At 41.8% G+C, this 17,548-nt stretch overlaps 1 protein-coding gene across 9 annotated transcripts in view; it reads left to right on the forward strand.

Moving 5' to 3' along the window:
- Positions 1-386: 386 nt before the first annotated feature.
- Reps2 (RALBP1 associated Eps domain containing 2) overlaps positions 387-17,548 on the forward strand; it is a 225,910-nt gene continuing 208,748 nt past the window's right edge. For 4 of the 9 annotated variants that reach the window (XM_059250895.1, XM_059250902.1, XM_059250904.1 and 1 more), the window contains exon 1: positions 387-733. In XM_059250895.1, coding sequence (XP_059106878.1) covers positions 500-733 — 234 coding nt within the window. In that variant the 5' untranslated portion in view covers positions 387-499. The remainder of the gene's footprint in view (positions 734-17,548) is intronic. The other 5 variants (XM_059250897.1, XM_059250900.1, XM_059250896.1 and 2 more) reach the window with 2 other exon arrangements.

Raw genomic sequence — 17,548 nt, forward strand, 5'->3', positions numbered from 1 at the left:
AACATCTCAGTTTACCCCATCCCCTGAAAAGCCCTCTTGTTCTTGTGTGTGTGTGTCCAGATGTTCCCTTGCCAGCCAGGGTGGAGAGCCCGAGATACCCCTCAGGAGCTGTGTGGACTTGGAGTGGCTTTGGCAGCCACTCGCCGCCGGGTCTGACCTCCCCCTCGGAGCAGGTGAAAGGCTTGGGAGGGCAGCTGCTGGAGTTGTACTCCTTACCTGGCCAAGGGGCGGGGCGAGGCGGCCATCGGGGGTGGGGCCCAGGTGGGGTCCCGGGCTCTGATTGGTCGGCGCCGCGCCTGTCTCCATGTGCCGCGCAGCCGAGGCACAACATTCAAGCCCGGGGGGCGGGGCTGGCGCGCGCTTGGAGGAAGCGGCGGCGCTGCAGCTGCGGGGCGTGGGGGCGGCGGCTTCGGAGGCCGAGGCGGTGGTGGTGGCCCTGGCTGAGACACCGGCACCTCGACTGGGGAAAGCGCTCGGCCGGGACCCCACAGAAGGCCCTATGGAGGTGGCTGCGGGTGGAGGCTGCGGCGCGGCACCGCCGTTGCTGCTGAGCGATAGCGAGCAGCAGTGCTACTCTGAGCTCTTTGCGCGCTGTGCGGGCGCTGCAAGCGGGGGCCCGGGACCTGGACCTCCCGAGGCTACTAGGGTCGCCCCCGGCACTGCCACTGCGGCCGCCGGTCCAGTGGCCGATCTGTTCCGAGCGTCGCAGCTGCCACCGGAGACGTTGCACCAGGTATGTCTCTGCGCTCTTTTATCCCTCGCGGGTCTGTGGGGACAGTGTCTGTGGAAGAATGGGGCGACGACGACTATTCCTGGGGATCTGGAGGGCGGCGGTCAGGGCGGCAAAAAAGGGGGGGCTGTGCAGCCGAGGATGGCGGCGACGCCCTTGTCCCCAGGGACACCAGCCTCCTCTGCAGCTCATCTCCTCCTCGCCCAGTGCTTGGGTGCTGCCTTCGTCCCTTGAGAGACTCTAACGCCCCTGTTGTTCCTGGGGGTTCTACAGCCTCCCAGACCCAAAGTTTGCCCTGTTCTGGAAGTGATGTTTGTTTTGGCTGCTGTCTGCTTTAACCTCTGTTCCTTGCTCCTGCCCCTCCCTTTGTTGACTGCACACTCAGGGTGCCTTGCTGGGATTTGAACTTGAAGGGTGTGTACGTGTGTGTCTGTATGGCTCTTGGCCTAGGACTACATGTTGTCCTCTCTTTATATTTGTGATATGTATCTGCTACATACATCTGTTCACGTATTTCTGATTATTAGTATGAAACTGGAAAAATCTTAATGCCCAGTTGTAGAACAGGGTCTCGGGGCTGCAGGAAAAGAGCATTGGTCAAGTCCAAAGTTAAGTTCCCCATCTGGGTCCAGGGGTGGACTTAGAAGTCTACAGCTGTAGTTTCCTATTTTATTGTTCCTTGACTTTGACATGGAGTTATGAAACAAAGGGTGTCTGTCATAGCTTCTTTCTGCCTGCCCCGTACCTGGAAAGGAGGAAGGGATGGTTCGCAGCAGGTGCTGGTTTTGTTTTGTGCTTTCCTTGACGCTTGGAGAAAGACTGCTTGTTAAGCCTTTTGTCTGTCATTTGTTGTCACCAGCAGTAACTGGTGATACAATTGTTAATATAAAGCCCCAAATATGAATCTTTACTTAAAAAGCACTAGTGTGAAGGTCATTAACACCAACTGAATAGTTACAGTGACGATCAATGCTTTAAAATGTAGTTCCTAGGGAGTACTGAGGGCTTTATGGTTCACTTGCCAGATCATTGCCTTTGTGGGAGTTTTCTTTTTTCTTTTTTTGTCCCTGGAGACTGTTTTATACTGCTGGAGTATACATATATGCTCATATATTTGAGTGTAATTTTAGCCACTTGGGTCACCTTTTCGAATTTAGGATTTCTGAACATGATTAGTAGTCACAGAATTTAGCATGGCTGTTTGTTCCTGTAGAATTCCTTGATGAGAAGATAGCTCGGCCACTGCTGCTAAGCAGTTGAGTTGCACAAGGTGATAAGGAAGTCAGTGTTCTGAAACAAACTGTAGCTATTACAAGAACCTCAGGATACTCCTGAGCATAATGAATTTACTAAAATGTCTGAGGCAATGCACCAAATAAGTGGGCTGGGTATCTGGCAGAGATTATTTTGTGGTCAGTAATACATCAAATGTGATAAGAGGAAGGGGCATATGAAAATTGCTTGAGGTTTCCTCAGGAATTGGTGAGGGGGCTTTCCTGTGTGATAACAGATGCTTCCTTGAAGTACACATAATTTTTAAAAGAACTCAAGGCACAGGGACTTAGGGTGGAAAACTGCAGGCAAAAGACCATTTCAGCTGTTAGCAAAAGGGGCCATTCCTAGATTGCTTGTAGTAAGTCTGAGCTTTACGTTCTCTTCTTAAACTCGGAGAAATAAAATACACCCATTAACTTAGTAAAATTAGAATAGCCCACTACTCTTTGTACAGGTAAAAATTAACATGGAACTGGGGAAGGTAATCAAAGTTGGCATCTAGTGGCCATATAAGTTTTATCCATCACTGGTGATATGTGTGTGCTCAGTCTGATTTCATTTGTTTCTCCTCATTAGTGTATTAACTTTTTAAAAAAAATGTAGAAAATTCCCCCTTTCCCTTCTAAACAGGAACTTGTAAGTTTAGATTTAACTGGCCCAACAGGTATGACTGCTCAAATCATTGAGATAATAACCAGATCTGGTAGTTTCTATGATTAATGGCCAGGTTTTCCTCTTAATAAGCATACGATTAAGATTATTGTAATCTAGGGCTGAGGATTTGGCTCAGTTGGGAGAGTGCTTGCCTAGCATGCACATAATATTGGGTTTAGTTCCCAGCACTGCATAAAATCAGGTATGGTGGCACATGCCTAAAATCTCAGCACTCAGGAAGTAGAGGCAGAAGGGTCACAAGTTAAAGGTCATACTCAGCTACATAGTTAATTTGAGGCCAGCCTGGGTAAATGAAACCTTGTCTTAAAAATGATTATTATTATCTACTAAGAAGGAGGAGAATTTTACCAGGAATAAATGCCCTATAAAAATATATAATTTTGCTGGGTGGTGGTGGCACATACCATTAATTCTAGCACCCAGGAGGCAGAGGCAGGTAGGTCTCTGAGTTTGAGGCCAGCCTGGTCTACAGAGTGAGTTATAGGACAGCCAGGGCTGTTACACAGAGAAACTCTGTCTCAAAAAAATGAAACAAACAAACAAAAACCATAATTTTATTTTCTTTTTGGAGCATAAATAAACCACTGCATCTATTATTTAGTTTTGGAAGTAAGCCTACAAAGTTATTGTAGGGTTTTTCTCCAGTTGATTTAGAAGTATTTGTATATACTTATAAATTATATGCATAAAATTATATATATGGGATTTATATACCTATACTCTTATAAATTATCTATAAAAATATCAACACTTGCTATGGTTTGGCTAAGAGTCTCCTAAAGGTCCACACATTAAAGGGTTGGTTTTCAGGATGCTATCTCTGGGAGGTGATTGTGACCTTGAGTGGGCATAGTAGGAGGTCATTAAATCATTGGGAGAATTGTAGCATACAATCGCTACCTCCAAATGACAAAGTTTATATTTGACTCAATGAATTAACAAACATGTAGACTACTTTATAATGTCGACTTTTTAGATGATATCACTCTCTAGAGATGCTGTGCATGTTTCAGGCTATAGTTATAATTGATTTTCAGTTTTATGGTAGGCCACTCTTGGACATCAATATTAGTTATAAAATGCTGTTCAATCTATATTATCAGGAGAAATCATTGAATTGGGGGAAAGCCTAATAATTAATATCTGATTGTCAGATTATGGTAAAGAAGCATGTCCAGGCTGTGAGAAGTTGTTTTTGTTATTTTATTATTTTATATGTATAAGAATTTTTTCTGTATGCATGTATGTGTACCATGTGTGTTCCTGGTGCCCACCAAGGTCAGAAAAGGGCATCAGATCCTCTTCAGTCTGTAGTTACAGACAGTTATGAGCTGCCATGTGGGTGCTGGGGATTGAACGCTGGTCCTTTGCAAGAGCAGCAAGTGCTCTTAAACATTGAGCCAACTCTCCAGCTCAGTTGGGGATGTTTTTAAAATCTCTGTTCACAATCTCTTCTCTGAGAGGTTGTTAAAAATTTCAACTCAAGGTCTCTGATAGCCCAAGCTGGCCTCAAATTCACTATGTTGCAAAAGTTGACCTTGAGCTCCTGCCCCTACCTCCCAAGTGCTGAGATTACAGATGTGTGCTACCACAAGCCACTCATTTAAAAATTAAAAAAAAAGTCTTTGAAGAAACTGCTTAGTCATTAAGGAAATCAACAAAATCCGTATCGGGAAGATTTTCCTGTTATGAGTGAGATTATTAGCCGGAACTATTTATTTCTTTTAATTTTAAAATTATTTTTATTTTTGGGGTAATATAATTACATTATTTCCCTCTTCTTTTTCCTCTGTTCAAAACCTCCCATATACTACTCCTTGCTCTCTTTCAAATTCAGGGCCTCTCTTTAAATTCATTGTTGTTGCATGCGTATATGTATTATTTATATATACATATATCTTCCTAAATATAGCCTGCTTAGTCTGTATAATGTTACTTGTACGTATGTTTTCAAGGCTGACCATTTGGTATTGGATAACCAATTGGTGTGCTCTTCTCCAGGGAAGACTCCACTCAGCATCCCTCAGTTGCTTTAGTTCTTTGTATAGGGTTTAGGTCTCTTGGACTCTTCCCTCATCTGTGTATATTGCTGTTGTCTTTGATCAGCTCCTGTTGAGGTAGTCATGGTGATGTAGCTTTGGAGAATATTAGGAGACACACTCTCACAGTAAACTCCCTGGACCTCTGGTTCTTAGAATCTTCCCACTCCCTCGTCCACAACGATCCCCAAGTGTTAGGCATTGGGGTGTTTTATCGATGTATTCATTGGGACTGGGCTCCACAACTCAGAACAATGATTTGTGGTTTTCTGTAATGGTCTCTATCTGTTGCAAAGAGAAGTTTCTTTGATGAGGGATGAGAACTGCACTTGTCTGTGGGTGTAAGGAAAATTACTTAGAATGTAGTTAGGGATTATGCTAGCTTAGTAAAGTAGGGGTTGTAGGCTTTCATCTAAGATCCATGACTTGAGGTAGTTGTTTGGTTAGGTTTCCAGTACCAGGCATGATTTTCTTCTTGTTGAGTAGTTCAATTAGAGACTTGTTTTGGTTACCTCTAAGGTATGGCTATCACTACTGCACCTTTGGGGTCATTGTGCCATGCTGGTTATTATTGTGGTTCATAGCTAGCCAGAACTAATTTTTAAAAATGTAAACAAGGGGCTGGACAGCTGGTTCAGCAGGTAAGAACTGTTTAGTTCTCAGCACCCATATTGGGTGGCTCATGACCCCCTATAACTACAATTCTATTGGATCTTATGTCCTCTTCTGGCTTCTGTGGGTACTATATTAATGTGCACCCTCACATATATACCTACTGTAAATTAAAATAAAATCTTTAAAATGTAAATGAAACAATTTATTCCTTTTGGTTCTTTTAGATCATGCTGTTTTATAGCTAGCATGCATTTTTTTGAGACAAGTTTTCATTAGTAGTAGCTAGCCCTGACTAGCCCAGAAGCTAGCCTTTAGCTTGCATCAACTCTCCTGTCTCAGGCTCTGGAGCTCTGGGATACAGTTGTGTGTCACTGTAACATATACTTGAGGGAGGTAAGAGGGGAACACACTAAAAACGTAATGTTATAGTACTGTTTAAGAATACTGTTTGAACTAGTGTTCATTGGATTTTGAGACAAGGTCTCATGTGGCCAAAGCTGGTCTCAAACTTACTATGTAGCTGAAGATAACTTTGAACTCCCAGTCCTTCTCCCTCTACTTCCCAGGGTCTGGGATTATAAGCATGTATTACCATGCCAAGTTAATTTTTTAAATACTGCATCAGCAGATATAATAAGTACCAGGGATTCAATACCAGATTCAAGGCACTGTCTGGTTAAAAGGATATTTGAAGTATGGTGCAGGTGGAGGCATGCCTGTAACGCCAGCTCTGGGGAGGCTGAGGCAGGCTAGCAAATTTGAAGTCAACTTGATCTGCATAGTGAGACTATACTTAAGTATGCATGATTTAAAATTATTTTCTATTTTTGTTATATACATAGGTATGATATATATGATAAATAAAATAAAATATTTTTATGTTATTTCAGTTTCAGATGAGACATATTGCATTCTACACAACCTTCTGCAACTTGTTTTTCCTCTCATTGTTATTTTTTTTGGAATTTGTCCTTGTTGACACATGTACTGTCAGTTCATTTATTTCCTTTTGAAAACTTTATTGCCCGCTCCCCGTCAGTTCATTTATTTCCTTTTGAAAACTTTATTGCCCGCTCTTACAGTGAGTCATCATTGCCATGTTGTAGAGATCTTTATGCCAAAGGAAAGTAAGTGACCTTCCTGATTTATGCACAATGTCACACAACTGGGTCATTGTTCTAAACACACATGAACATTAACAATACCCCATAGGTAGTAGAATGCACATTGATATTCTTGAGGGTCACAGTGGCTTTTTAATCTAACTAGCCTTCCTTTTTTTCTATTATTTAGAGAATACTCTATTAGTTTCTGTGATCAAACTCACATCAATAAGACTTTACATATTTAATTCAGTATATTACCCCTACATAAATGGAAAAACCTCTAAGTTTAACATTTCTAGACCAATAGGGCTATTAATTTCTGTACAATGCTAATTCAACATGGCAAACTGGGGTACTTTTTTCCGTAGTTGATAGTACAACTAAAGTTTCTAAAAATTCAGTTTCACACATGTGCACACTTATGCATATATATGACTAGTAATATTAGTATGTTATGCATCAGTAGCAGCAGCAACAGCTTTTCCGGGTTATTCAGTTATCTGAACAAAATTGTAGAGACATCCAGTACATTCCAGTAAGAAAAAAGAAATGTAGTGATGCATGCCTTCAATCCCAGTACTCAAGAGGCAGAGGCAGGCAGATCTCTGAGTTCAAAGTCAGCTTGATCTACATAGTGAGTTCCAGGCCAGCTGAGGCTGCACACCAAGACACTTGTCTCAAAAACAAAAACAAAAACAAAAACAAACCACACGCACGCACACAGCATAGTTCTGTTACTGTTGTGGTATATGGCATTTTGTTTTTGTTTTTGTTTTTGTTTTTTGAGACAGGGTTTCTCTGTGTAGCTTTGCGCCTTTCCTGGAACTCAATTGGTAGCCCAGGCTGGCCTCGAACTCACAGAGATCCGCCTGGCTCTGCCTCCCGAGTGCTGGGATTAAAGGCGTGCGCCACCACCGCCCGGCTGGTATATGGCATTTTTATTTATTTTTAAAATTTATGTCATTTCCATCCCCCTCTTCAACTCCTTCCATATTACCCCTTCTTTTCAAATTCATGAGACCTCTTCTTTATTATTGTTTTACACACACACACACACACACACACACACACACACACACACACATACACACACCCCTGAGGGAATTAGTGTTGCCCATATGTACATGTGTTTAGGGCTGACCACTTGGGATTGGATAACCTATCGGGGGCTCGTCCCTGGAGAAGACTGACTGTAGCTCTCCTCCTTGCTTTTGCTCTCACTGTTGACCTCTCTCAACAGCCATTACTTGCTTGTAGCTCTCTATCTAGAGGTGGGGCCTTGTGGAATTTCTGCCATCCACATTAGAATGTCAATTGGTGTCATTACTCAGGTCTTGTTTATGCAACCAAAATCTTGAGATTTCATAGTGCAGTTCCTCTCTCACGTAGAAGAGAGTGTCAGCAGGTGTCCCGATCCTCTCTCTGGCCCTTTCAATCTTTTCATCCCTTCTTCCTTAATTTTCCTTGCACCTTAGGTGTGGCATTTGTGTTATAGTCATACCAATTGGAGTTGGCACCTTGTAGTCATTTATTCTCTGCATTTTGGCCAGTTGCAGATCTCTGTAGTATATTCTCTGTCCTACAAAAAGCAGCTACTTTGCTGAGGTGTGAGAGCTACACTTATCTGTAGGCAGGCGGTAAGCATTTGGAAGACAGCTAGAAATTATATTGGTTGAGGAAAAATGGCAGTAGTAGGTTGTCCCCCAGGATCTGTGACTTCTTCAGCCATGGATAGTTGGCTAGGTTTACAGTACCACACATGAAATCCTTCATATTGAGCATCCCTTAAGTCCAATTAGACAGTGTTGTTAGCCCCAATCTAAAAGTGCTGTTATTGCACCTTTGGTGAAATCTTGCTGGGCCAGTCATTGTGGTTGGGAGGCTTTACAGCTGGCTAGGACTATTGATCGCTTACCTAGCACCTTCTGATACTATGAAAGCTAGTCTTGGTGGGGGAGGGGGAGGCTTTCTGGTAAAATCCAGCTCAGGTGTTCGGCAATGGGGATTTATCTTCAACTTCTGGGAGGCAACCAAGGGCAATAGCAATAGCTTATGTTGTTCAGGTAGTCTCTTGGATTTCCCTGACCAACAACTAGAAGTAAGATTTTTCATGCCTGATACTGGGGTTTTTGTTAGATATCTATGGCTCTTGCAGGGAACATTATCACTCCATGTAGCACAACTCCATCTAAATGTTCTCTCTGTCTCTGTCTATCTGTCTGTCTGTCTTTCTGTATGTACCTGCATACACACATATCAATATAAGTTATATATTTTAAGTAGGCTTATAAAATGTTTCCTTATGGCTTTTTATAATTTTTTTTTGAGACAGGGTTTTTCTGTGTATTCCTGGCTGTCCTGTAACTTGCTCTGTAGACCAGGCTGGCCTCGAACTCACAGAGATCCACCTGCCTCTGCCTCCTGAGTGCTGGGATTAAAGGCATGTGCCACCACCGCCTGGCTCCTTAAAGTTTTTAAAAACATCCTTAGTGTTATTTATTTCCTGCTTCCCTGCTCCTCTGTATTACTTTCCTTCCTCCATCCCTAGTTAGACCCCCCCCCCCATTTTTCTCTTTCCCCCTTCATAGCAACTGTGTCCTACTTTCCCCTATATGGAGCTCCTTCCCCGCTCCTCTCATGGTCCCTTTCTATTTTCTTGGTTTCTGCAGTTACTTCAGGTTATATACTCAGATCTAAAGATTTGGAGTTAAGATACACATATAAGAGAGAATATTCGATATTTGTCCTTCTGGGTTTGGGCTCCAGTTATATCCATTTAACCTGAAATTTCCATATTTCTTTACTGCTGAATAGAATTCCATTGTGTATGTCACATTTTTAAAAACCCCAAATCTTGCTTGTTGTGGTGGGGCCTGCTAGTAGGCAAATTCTGAAAAGGATGCGAGGCATGAGGATTATGAGTTTCAGGACTGCCTGGTCTACATCTTTTCCTTTTTTGTTCTTTATTTCTTTTTCGCTGCAGGACCTCTTGCCAAATAGGAGTCAGCAGATACACACAACCCCAAACAACAACAAACCCTACAACAAACCCTACAAATCTCAAACAGATAGATACAATAATATAGTAGACCTCAGTGGTACTTAATGACTAAAGATCAGCACCATTAATTACATTTCTAACTTTGGTCCCTTCTTCCTATTATTGTAAAGCAAGTCTCAGACATATATTTGATAAGTTTTATCTTCAAGAAATGAACCTGGGAGTGGGCAGGAGGAGATGGGAGCATACAGTGGTTTAAGATGGGTAGAAAACATACCTATAGCCTGTGGTTAAATGGTAACACTGGCAATGGTTTTCTACATCAAGCTATTGGATGTGGGGTAATGGTGCTTGAGAACTGATTTGTAATAGTTGGGGACATATAGGCAAAGACCTCAAGTCAGAACACCACAGAGCTAATTACACATTTGTGTATACTGCTGTACTGTTCACAATAGCCAGGAACTGGAACCAGCCTAGGTGCCCACCTACAGATGGATAGATAAAGAAAATGTGTTATATATACACAATGGATGGAACTGGAAATCAGTGTGGTAAGAGAAATATGCCAGACTGAGAAAGAGAATATGTGTTTTCTTTCCTGTAGAATCTAGATTTTTTTTTTTGTGTGTGTGTAGGGACCAAGAAGGGGTAAAAAGAAAGTAATGGAATATATGTGGCATGAAAGCAGAAGAAATGTAATCTGTGAGGAACAAGGAGACCAATAGGATGTGGGCAGGGGTGATAGAGGAGGACATTGGGGAAAGGGGATGACTAAGAACAAAGTATCTTTTTATACATATCTATGAAACATGCAGTAATGAAGCCAATTCCCTTGTATGGTTACTTGAAAAATTAATAAAGAAGCAGAAAACCTTGGAGAAAGGAACAGGGAGATGAAAAAGTAACCAAGTGAAGTCCAGAAATAAAAGAGCTTTGAAACTGTCCCAGTTCCACACTCCTGATTTGGGGCTGGCCTGCTTTAAGGGCATAGGAAATTGGTTTGGAGGGAATCATGGGTTAGTTTGCTAATTATTGAAATTTCCACAAGCTAGTTTTGTTCGTTTCTAGCACCCCCCGCCCCAAATCCTAGTTTTCTATAGTCAAGTACCCTATATTTTCTATTTATAGAATTCTGTTCTTTTTGCACGTCTACTGGCAGGCAACTGGTCAGCCTAAGCCACTCAGGACTGGGGGGCTTCCTGCTTCTGGAACTTAGGGACTTCATCCAACCTCCCATAGCTGTTAGTAGAATGCAGTTGCTGGTGATTTGAAAGTTACTTTCAGTACTTGGGATGGAACCCAGAGCCTTATCCATGCTAGGCAAGTCCCCACCGCTGAGCCACAGTCTCAGCCTGCTCCTCAAGAGGATTGGCATGGCCTTCTCTCTATGTAATTCACAGCACAGCTGTTTGCTTCTCCAAGGCTGGCAGGAGACTGTCTCTCCAGCCAGCTAGGATAAATGATGTCCCATTACCTTTGATGGTAGAAGCAAGCCACAGGTTCTGTCAGTACTCGGGAGAATACTACCAATAGGAAATGAGAATTTTGGGGGGATACCTTAAGGTCTTTGTACTATGCTTGCTTTCTATGTTTTATCTGAAATAGAACACTATTCTTGTGATTAGCTTTTTATTAAAAAAAAAGTATTTTTGAATCAGGGTTTCCCAGTGTAGCCTAGGCTGGCCTGTGTAGCTCAAGGTATATTCAAATTCATAGTCTTCTCTTAGACTCTCCACATGTTAGGGTTTCAGGCATGTTCTAAGTTATTCAGCCCGGCTAGCTTTTTTGGACCTATCTCAAACACACACACACACACACACACACACACACACACACACACACTATTTAGTAACTATATTAGAATTCATCTTTTTTTTTTTTAGACGACGTTTCTCTGTGTAGTTTTGGTGCCTGTCCTGGATTTCACTCTGTAGACCAGGCTGGCCTCGAACTCACAGAGATCTACCTGGCTCTGCTTCCAAGTGCTGGTATTAAAGGTGTGTGCCACTACCGCCCGGTTTTATCTTTTTTTAAAAAAAACTCTGCCAGGCATAATTGCTTAAAAAAAAAAAGGAGGGAAGGAAGGAAGAAAGAAAGAAAGGGAGGTTGATTCCCCCCACCCTTTTTGACAAGATCTAGTGTAACTCAGGCTGTTAATGAACTAACTATGGCACTGAGGATAGCCTCTTCTTCCTGAGTGCTGGGTTGTTTTTCATATATAATTGTTTTTTTAATCCCAAGTAGAACTGGTAAGTCTATATTCCTAGATATTTTCCGTTTTACTCTTTAGGTCAGTTGTTTTTCCTCTTAACTCAAAGGAGGTAGGAAAAAGAAGTAGAAAAACATATGTTGGTACAGAGAATGCTACTCAATGGTTGAGTACTTTCGTTAGCGTGTGAGAGGTGGGTTTGACCTCTGCAAAAAATTAAAAAGCAAAACTTTGGGTCCAATTCAAGACTTTGTCAATTTGGATGTTGAAAATAGTACATATTTTGAGACACAGTCTTGCTGTGCTGTCTTGACTGGCTGTATGTAGTCATGGCCAGGCTGATACTGTCTCTATAGCTCAGGCTGGAGCCAAAGTTAAGGTAATTCTCTTGCTTCAACCTCTCAAGTGCTCAGATCATAGGTTTGTACCACTGTTCTGGCAACTCCCCCACATCTTTATTTTTATCAGCCTCCCCAACGGAAATTGAGCATTTTGTTATGCATATGGCCAACATATCATAATAATGTCAGTACTTTTATAGAAGTAGGATGCTTAACTGTGTTTGGTGGCTCATATATTTTATAAGCACATAGAAGGCTGAGGCAGGGAATTGCCATGAGTTTGGAAACTGCCTGGGTGACACAGTTAGACCCTGTCTTAGGGAAATGGAAAGAATTTTAGATTATGCATTTATCAGGGATATATCAGGAATGGATTATAGTAGATAGACATTGGCTGATCTTTTAAAAAACTAATTTATTTAACTTTATTTTATGTGCGTTGGTATGAAGGTGTCAGATCCCCTGGAACTGGAGTTAGAGACAATTGTGAGCTGCTATGTGGGTGCTGGGAATTGAACCTGGGTCCTCTGGGAGAGCAGCCAGTGCTCTTAACCACTGAGCCATCTCTCCAGCCCCAACATTGGCTGATCTTATTCATTGTGGTAAAAACATGTATTCTTACCACATATTTGGTTTTTATTGTTTTGATGGTTTATATTTCAATATAGTTTTCATTGTATTATATGTTTCATTGTAAGTGTTTTATGCATTTAAAACGTTATTTTTAAAAGACATCTACATACCACACATGAAAGTATCTAGGGAAAACATTAAACATTTCAAAAATACTGCCTTTAAATAAATTTTTGATGCAAAATTAAGAAGCCTTGCTCTGAAGAGTTACATGGTATTAGGTGTAGAAATATCTGTTCTTTCCAGCTTACTGTTGTCCAAGTTGGGAGCGAGGTTCTGCAAGGCTGTTGTGGTCCTCCTGCTTCCAGGCTCTCCTGCAGGAAGCTTAGACTGAATGGATGCTCAGCTGCTTCCTCAGGTCCCTGGCAGTCATTGCAATCCCATCTCTGAGTTGTGCTCCTTACCTTTTGTCGAGCCCTCTCAGATGGCTTCATTGTGCAGGGTGAAGGACAAAAGAGTTAGGACAGACTGTGGAGAGCCACTCTGGAGCAAGTGCCAGCTGCTTGCTGGGCTTATTTTCTTTATGCTCTCTATGTGAGAGCCCTTAGCTCTAACAGACTGGAAGGCAAAAATCATTTTGACAGGTTTGAGAAACTCGCCTATCCTCTGCATCAGTGGTTCTCAACCTTCCTAATGCTGTGATCCTTTAATACAGTTCCTCATGTTGTGGTGACCCCCAACCATAACATTATTTTTGTTGCTACTTCATAACTGCAATTTTGCTACTGTGATGAATTGTAATGGAAATATCTGTGTTTTTGGATGGTGTTAGGTGACCCTGTGAAAGGGTCACATCTGATATGTGACCTCTGTGAAAGGGCTAGTCATCTCCAAAGGGGTTTTGACCCACAGGTTGAGAACCACTGCTCTACATCACTGTCATTCAGGACCAGGAGAGACTCTTAACTTGAAGCTACTGGGAGGTGTTTGTTTTGACTTAATTCGTTGGTAGCATTTTGCTGTTGTTTTGGAGAGAATAGTTTGGTTGTCAGCTTGGGGTTCCACCTGCATGAATTTCCTGAATAACTAAAGTAAACCCCATAAATCATCAAGATTTGTTTAATGAGCCGGGCGGTGGTGGCGCACACCTTTAATCCCAGCACTCAGGAGGCAGAGCCAGGCAGATCTCTGTGAGTTCGAGGCCAGCCTGGGCTACAGAACGAGTTCCAGGAAAGGTGCAAAGCTACACAGAGAAACCCTGTCTTGAAAAACCAAACCAAACCAAACAAAACCAAACAAAACACAAACAAACAAGAAGATTAGTTTATTCCTGGGCAGTAGTGGCACAAACCTTTAATCTCAGCACTCAGGAGGCAGAAGCAGGTGGTTCTCTGTGAGTTCGAGGCCAGGCTGGTCTACAGTGTGAGTTCCAGGACAGCCAGAGCTACACAGAGAAACCCTGTCTTGAGAAACAAACAGGAAGGATTTGTTTATTAATCGAGGCCTGGTAGTACAGATATAATCTTGTAACTTGGGGCATTGAGGTTGGAGGATGGTAAAGTCAAGGCCTCCATTGGCTACATAGTTTAGGTTAGCCTGAACAACTTAGGGAAATTTTGTCTCAAACATTCAAAATAATTTTTTTAAATAGTAGGGGTATAGCTCAAGGGTAGAGTGTTTGTCTAGCATGTGCGAGGTCCTGGGTTCAGTCCCCTGTATTGCAAAAAATTGATTTAAAGGCACTCTTTTTGCAATGTGTATGTTTGCTCCAGATGCTTTCAAAAGGACATACTTAACACAGTGATCTCTTTGTCTCTCCTAGTTCAGAGTCAGTCTTGTGAAAAACAGATGTCAGTATGCCTGCAGCTTTTGGCTATCAGAGGCATTTGGTATGCTCTGTTTTTTGAGTTTATCTTTGGAATTATATTATTTTTCCTCTTTGAAATTTGTATATATATATATCTGTATCCACACACAATATATATTGTGTGTGTGTAGGGTCAAAGGATAACTTAAGGAACCAGTTCTCTCTTTCCATCACATGAGTCCTGGGGATTGAACTCTGAATGTTAGGCTTCTCAGTAAGTTCCTTTACCCACTGAGCCATACCACTTGCCCTGATTCTAGTTTTTTTTTCCAGGCAGAGTTTCACGTAGTTCATGTTGACCCTGAGTTGGCCTTGGAGTGGAGGATGATCTTAAATTTCTGGTCTTCTAGTCTCTTCTCTCCATCTTATAAATGTAAGCACCACCACACTCAACTTGGAAATGTTTTATCATCTCTCCTTTGCACATATTCTTGTACTTTCATAGTTCTAATATTGAGAGATGGCAATAAGAATATTCTATGTAAATTTCAGTGTGTGGATGTTTTAGCTTCTTAAATTATTCTTTGTTCCAAGATCAAGGTTTGTAAATCTCAGCTCTCCAGACACTTTTGGTCTGAGAAGTTGTTGTGAGGGGTTGAGAGGGCTGTCTTGTGCCTGTAGAATGTCTGGCATCTCTGATTTCTTTCCACTTGATGTCGTTCCTGATATTGTCTTAGAGGAGGAGTTATTGTTTTCATATCGATTCTGTAGATGTTGGATTTCTTGCTTAAAGGCATGATTACATGTGTGTATCTCAGTAAAGGCTGTGACCTGTCTCTCTCTTCCCCTCCCTTCTTCCTTCCTTCATTATGTTTTAGAGACAGCATCTCATTCTGTAGCTCCAACTGGCTAGAAACTTCCTGTGTATACCAGGCTGGGCTTGAACTCATGGTAGTTCTCCTGTTTCAGCCTCCCAAGTGTTGGGATTATAGGCATGAACCACCATATCCTTTTGGACCATTTACTTTGTTTTCCTGTTTGCTTGAGACATGGTGTTCACTCTGGACTTAAATTCACGTTGCAGTCCAAGCTGGACTTGAACTTGCTGCCTCAGCCTCTTGAGTAGCTGAAATTACTGGCAAGTACCATGATGCCTATTTCTAATTCTTTCTTGTTTTTGTTTTTTTGAGACAGGGTTTCTCTGTGTAGCTTTGGAGCCGTCCTGGAATTTGCTTTGTAGCCCAGGCTGGCCTCAAACTCACAGAGATCCACCTGGCTCTGCCTCTTGAGTGCTGGGATTAAAGGCATGTGCCGGGCATGCTCTAATCCTTTTTAAACTCTTCTAAAATAGAAGTAAAAGGAGTACTCTCAAGCTCATTTTCCTGGGTCATTGTCACTCTGATACCAAAGTCAGATGCAGGTACCACAAGAAAAGAAAACTAAAGGTCAATATCTCTCATGAACACATACACAGAAATCTTCACTGAAACACTACCCACTGAATCTAATGACATATTCAAAGAATCATAAACTGTAAACAAGTGAGGTTTATGTTGAAATACAGGCTTTCTGTAAATACACAAAACAATGCAATACACTATACTAACAGAATGAAAGGTAAAAGGGTAAATAGCAATTTCGGTAGATGTTTAAAAAGCATTTGACAAAGTTCCACATCCTTCCTGATAAAAATTCACAACAAAATAAGTATGGAAGAAAAATTTCAACATAATAAAGGACATTGATGGAAAAATGTCTACAGCTAATATCAAAATCAGTGTTGAAAACTGAAAGCTTCCCTTTTAAGATTCTATTCAAGGCAAGGATACCCATTCGGTGGTGGTGCATGCCTCTAATCCCAGCACTCAAGAGTCAGAGGCAGGTGATCTCTGAGAGTTCGAGGCCAGCCTGGTCTACAGAGTGAGTTCCAGGACAGTCAAGGCTGTTACGTAGAGAAACCCTGTATTGAAAAACCAAAAACTGGACGGGCAGTGGAGGTGCACGCCTTTATCCCGGCACTCGAGAGGCAGAGGCAGGCAGATCTTTGTGAGTTTAAGGCCAGTCTGGTCTACAGAGTGAGATCCAGGAAAGGAGCAAAGCTACACAGAGAAACCCTGTCTCGGAAAAACAAATAAAACAAAACAAAACAAAACAAAACAAAAAACCCCCCCAAAACAAACAAACAAACAAACAAACAAAAAAACAACCAACCAACCAACCAGTCAAAAACTACAGTATGGAAAATTACTAGCAAGAAAAGTAAGGCAAGTCAGGGGTGATGGTCAAGCCTGTAACTCTGGTGCTTGGAAGGTAAAGGCAATAGGATCATAATTTCAAAGTATTGTTCAACTATATAGCAAGTTAGAGGCTAGCCTGGGCTATATAAGATCCCATTAAAAAATAGGAGTGGGCTGGGGAGATGGCTCCATAGTTAAGAGCACTGGCTGTTCTTCCAGAGGATCCAGGTTCAATTCCGAGTACCTAAATGGCAGCTCACAACCATCTGTAACTTCCAGGGGATCCAGGGCCCTCTTCTTGTCTCCTTGGGTACTACATACATGTGGTACACAGACATACACAGGCAAAACAGTCATGCACATAAAACAAAAATGGAAAACATTAAAAAAGAGCAATAAGGGGAAAGAAAGAGATATAAAAGGCATGTAAATTTGAGAGGAAGAAGTAAAATTGCCCCAATTTTCAGATGACATTATTTTCATTATTTTCAGATGACTTTTTAGAACTAATAAATGAATCTGATAAAGTTGCTAAATACCAAATTAACCCACAAACTCAGTTGCACTTTTTTGAAGCAGTGCTGGAGGTCAAGCCCAGAGCCTTAGGAATGCTGGGTAAGTGCTCTTTCTACCACTGAGCTATATCTCCAATTTTTTTGAGACAGGGTCTCTCTATGTGACCATGACTGGCCTGGAACTCACTATGTAGACCAGGCTGGCCTCAAACTCACAGAGATCTCCCTGTCTCTGCCTCCCTAGCGCTGGGATTAAAGGCATGGGCCACCATGCCTGATTTATATATAGTTCTACTTATGATAATCTTAAAAAGAAAGAAAAATCAGGAATGAATTTCCCTGGGGAAGTGAAAGATGTAGCTGCTGAAAACAATAACTATTGATGAAAAATTAAGAAGACATGTAAGTAGAAAGATATTCTG

This window comes from Peromyscus eremicus, chromosome X, assembly GCF_949786415.1.
Source record: "Peromyscus eremicus chromosome X, PerEre_H2_v1, whole genome shotgun sequence".
In the NCBI taxonomy this organism is placed as follows: domain Eukaryota; kingdom Metazoa; phylum Chordata; class Mammalia; order Rodentia; family Cricetidae; genus Peromyscus; species Peromyscus eremicus.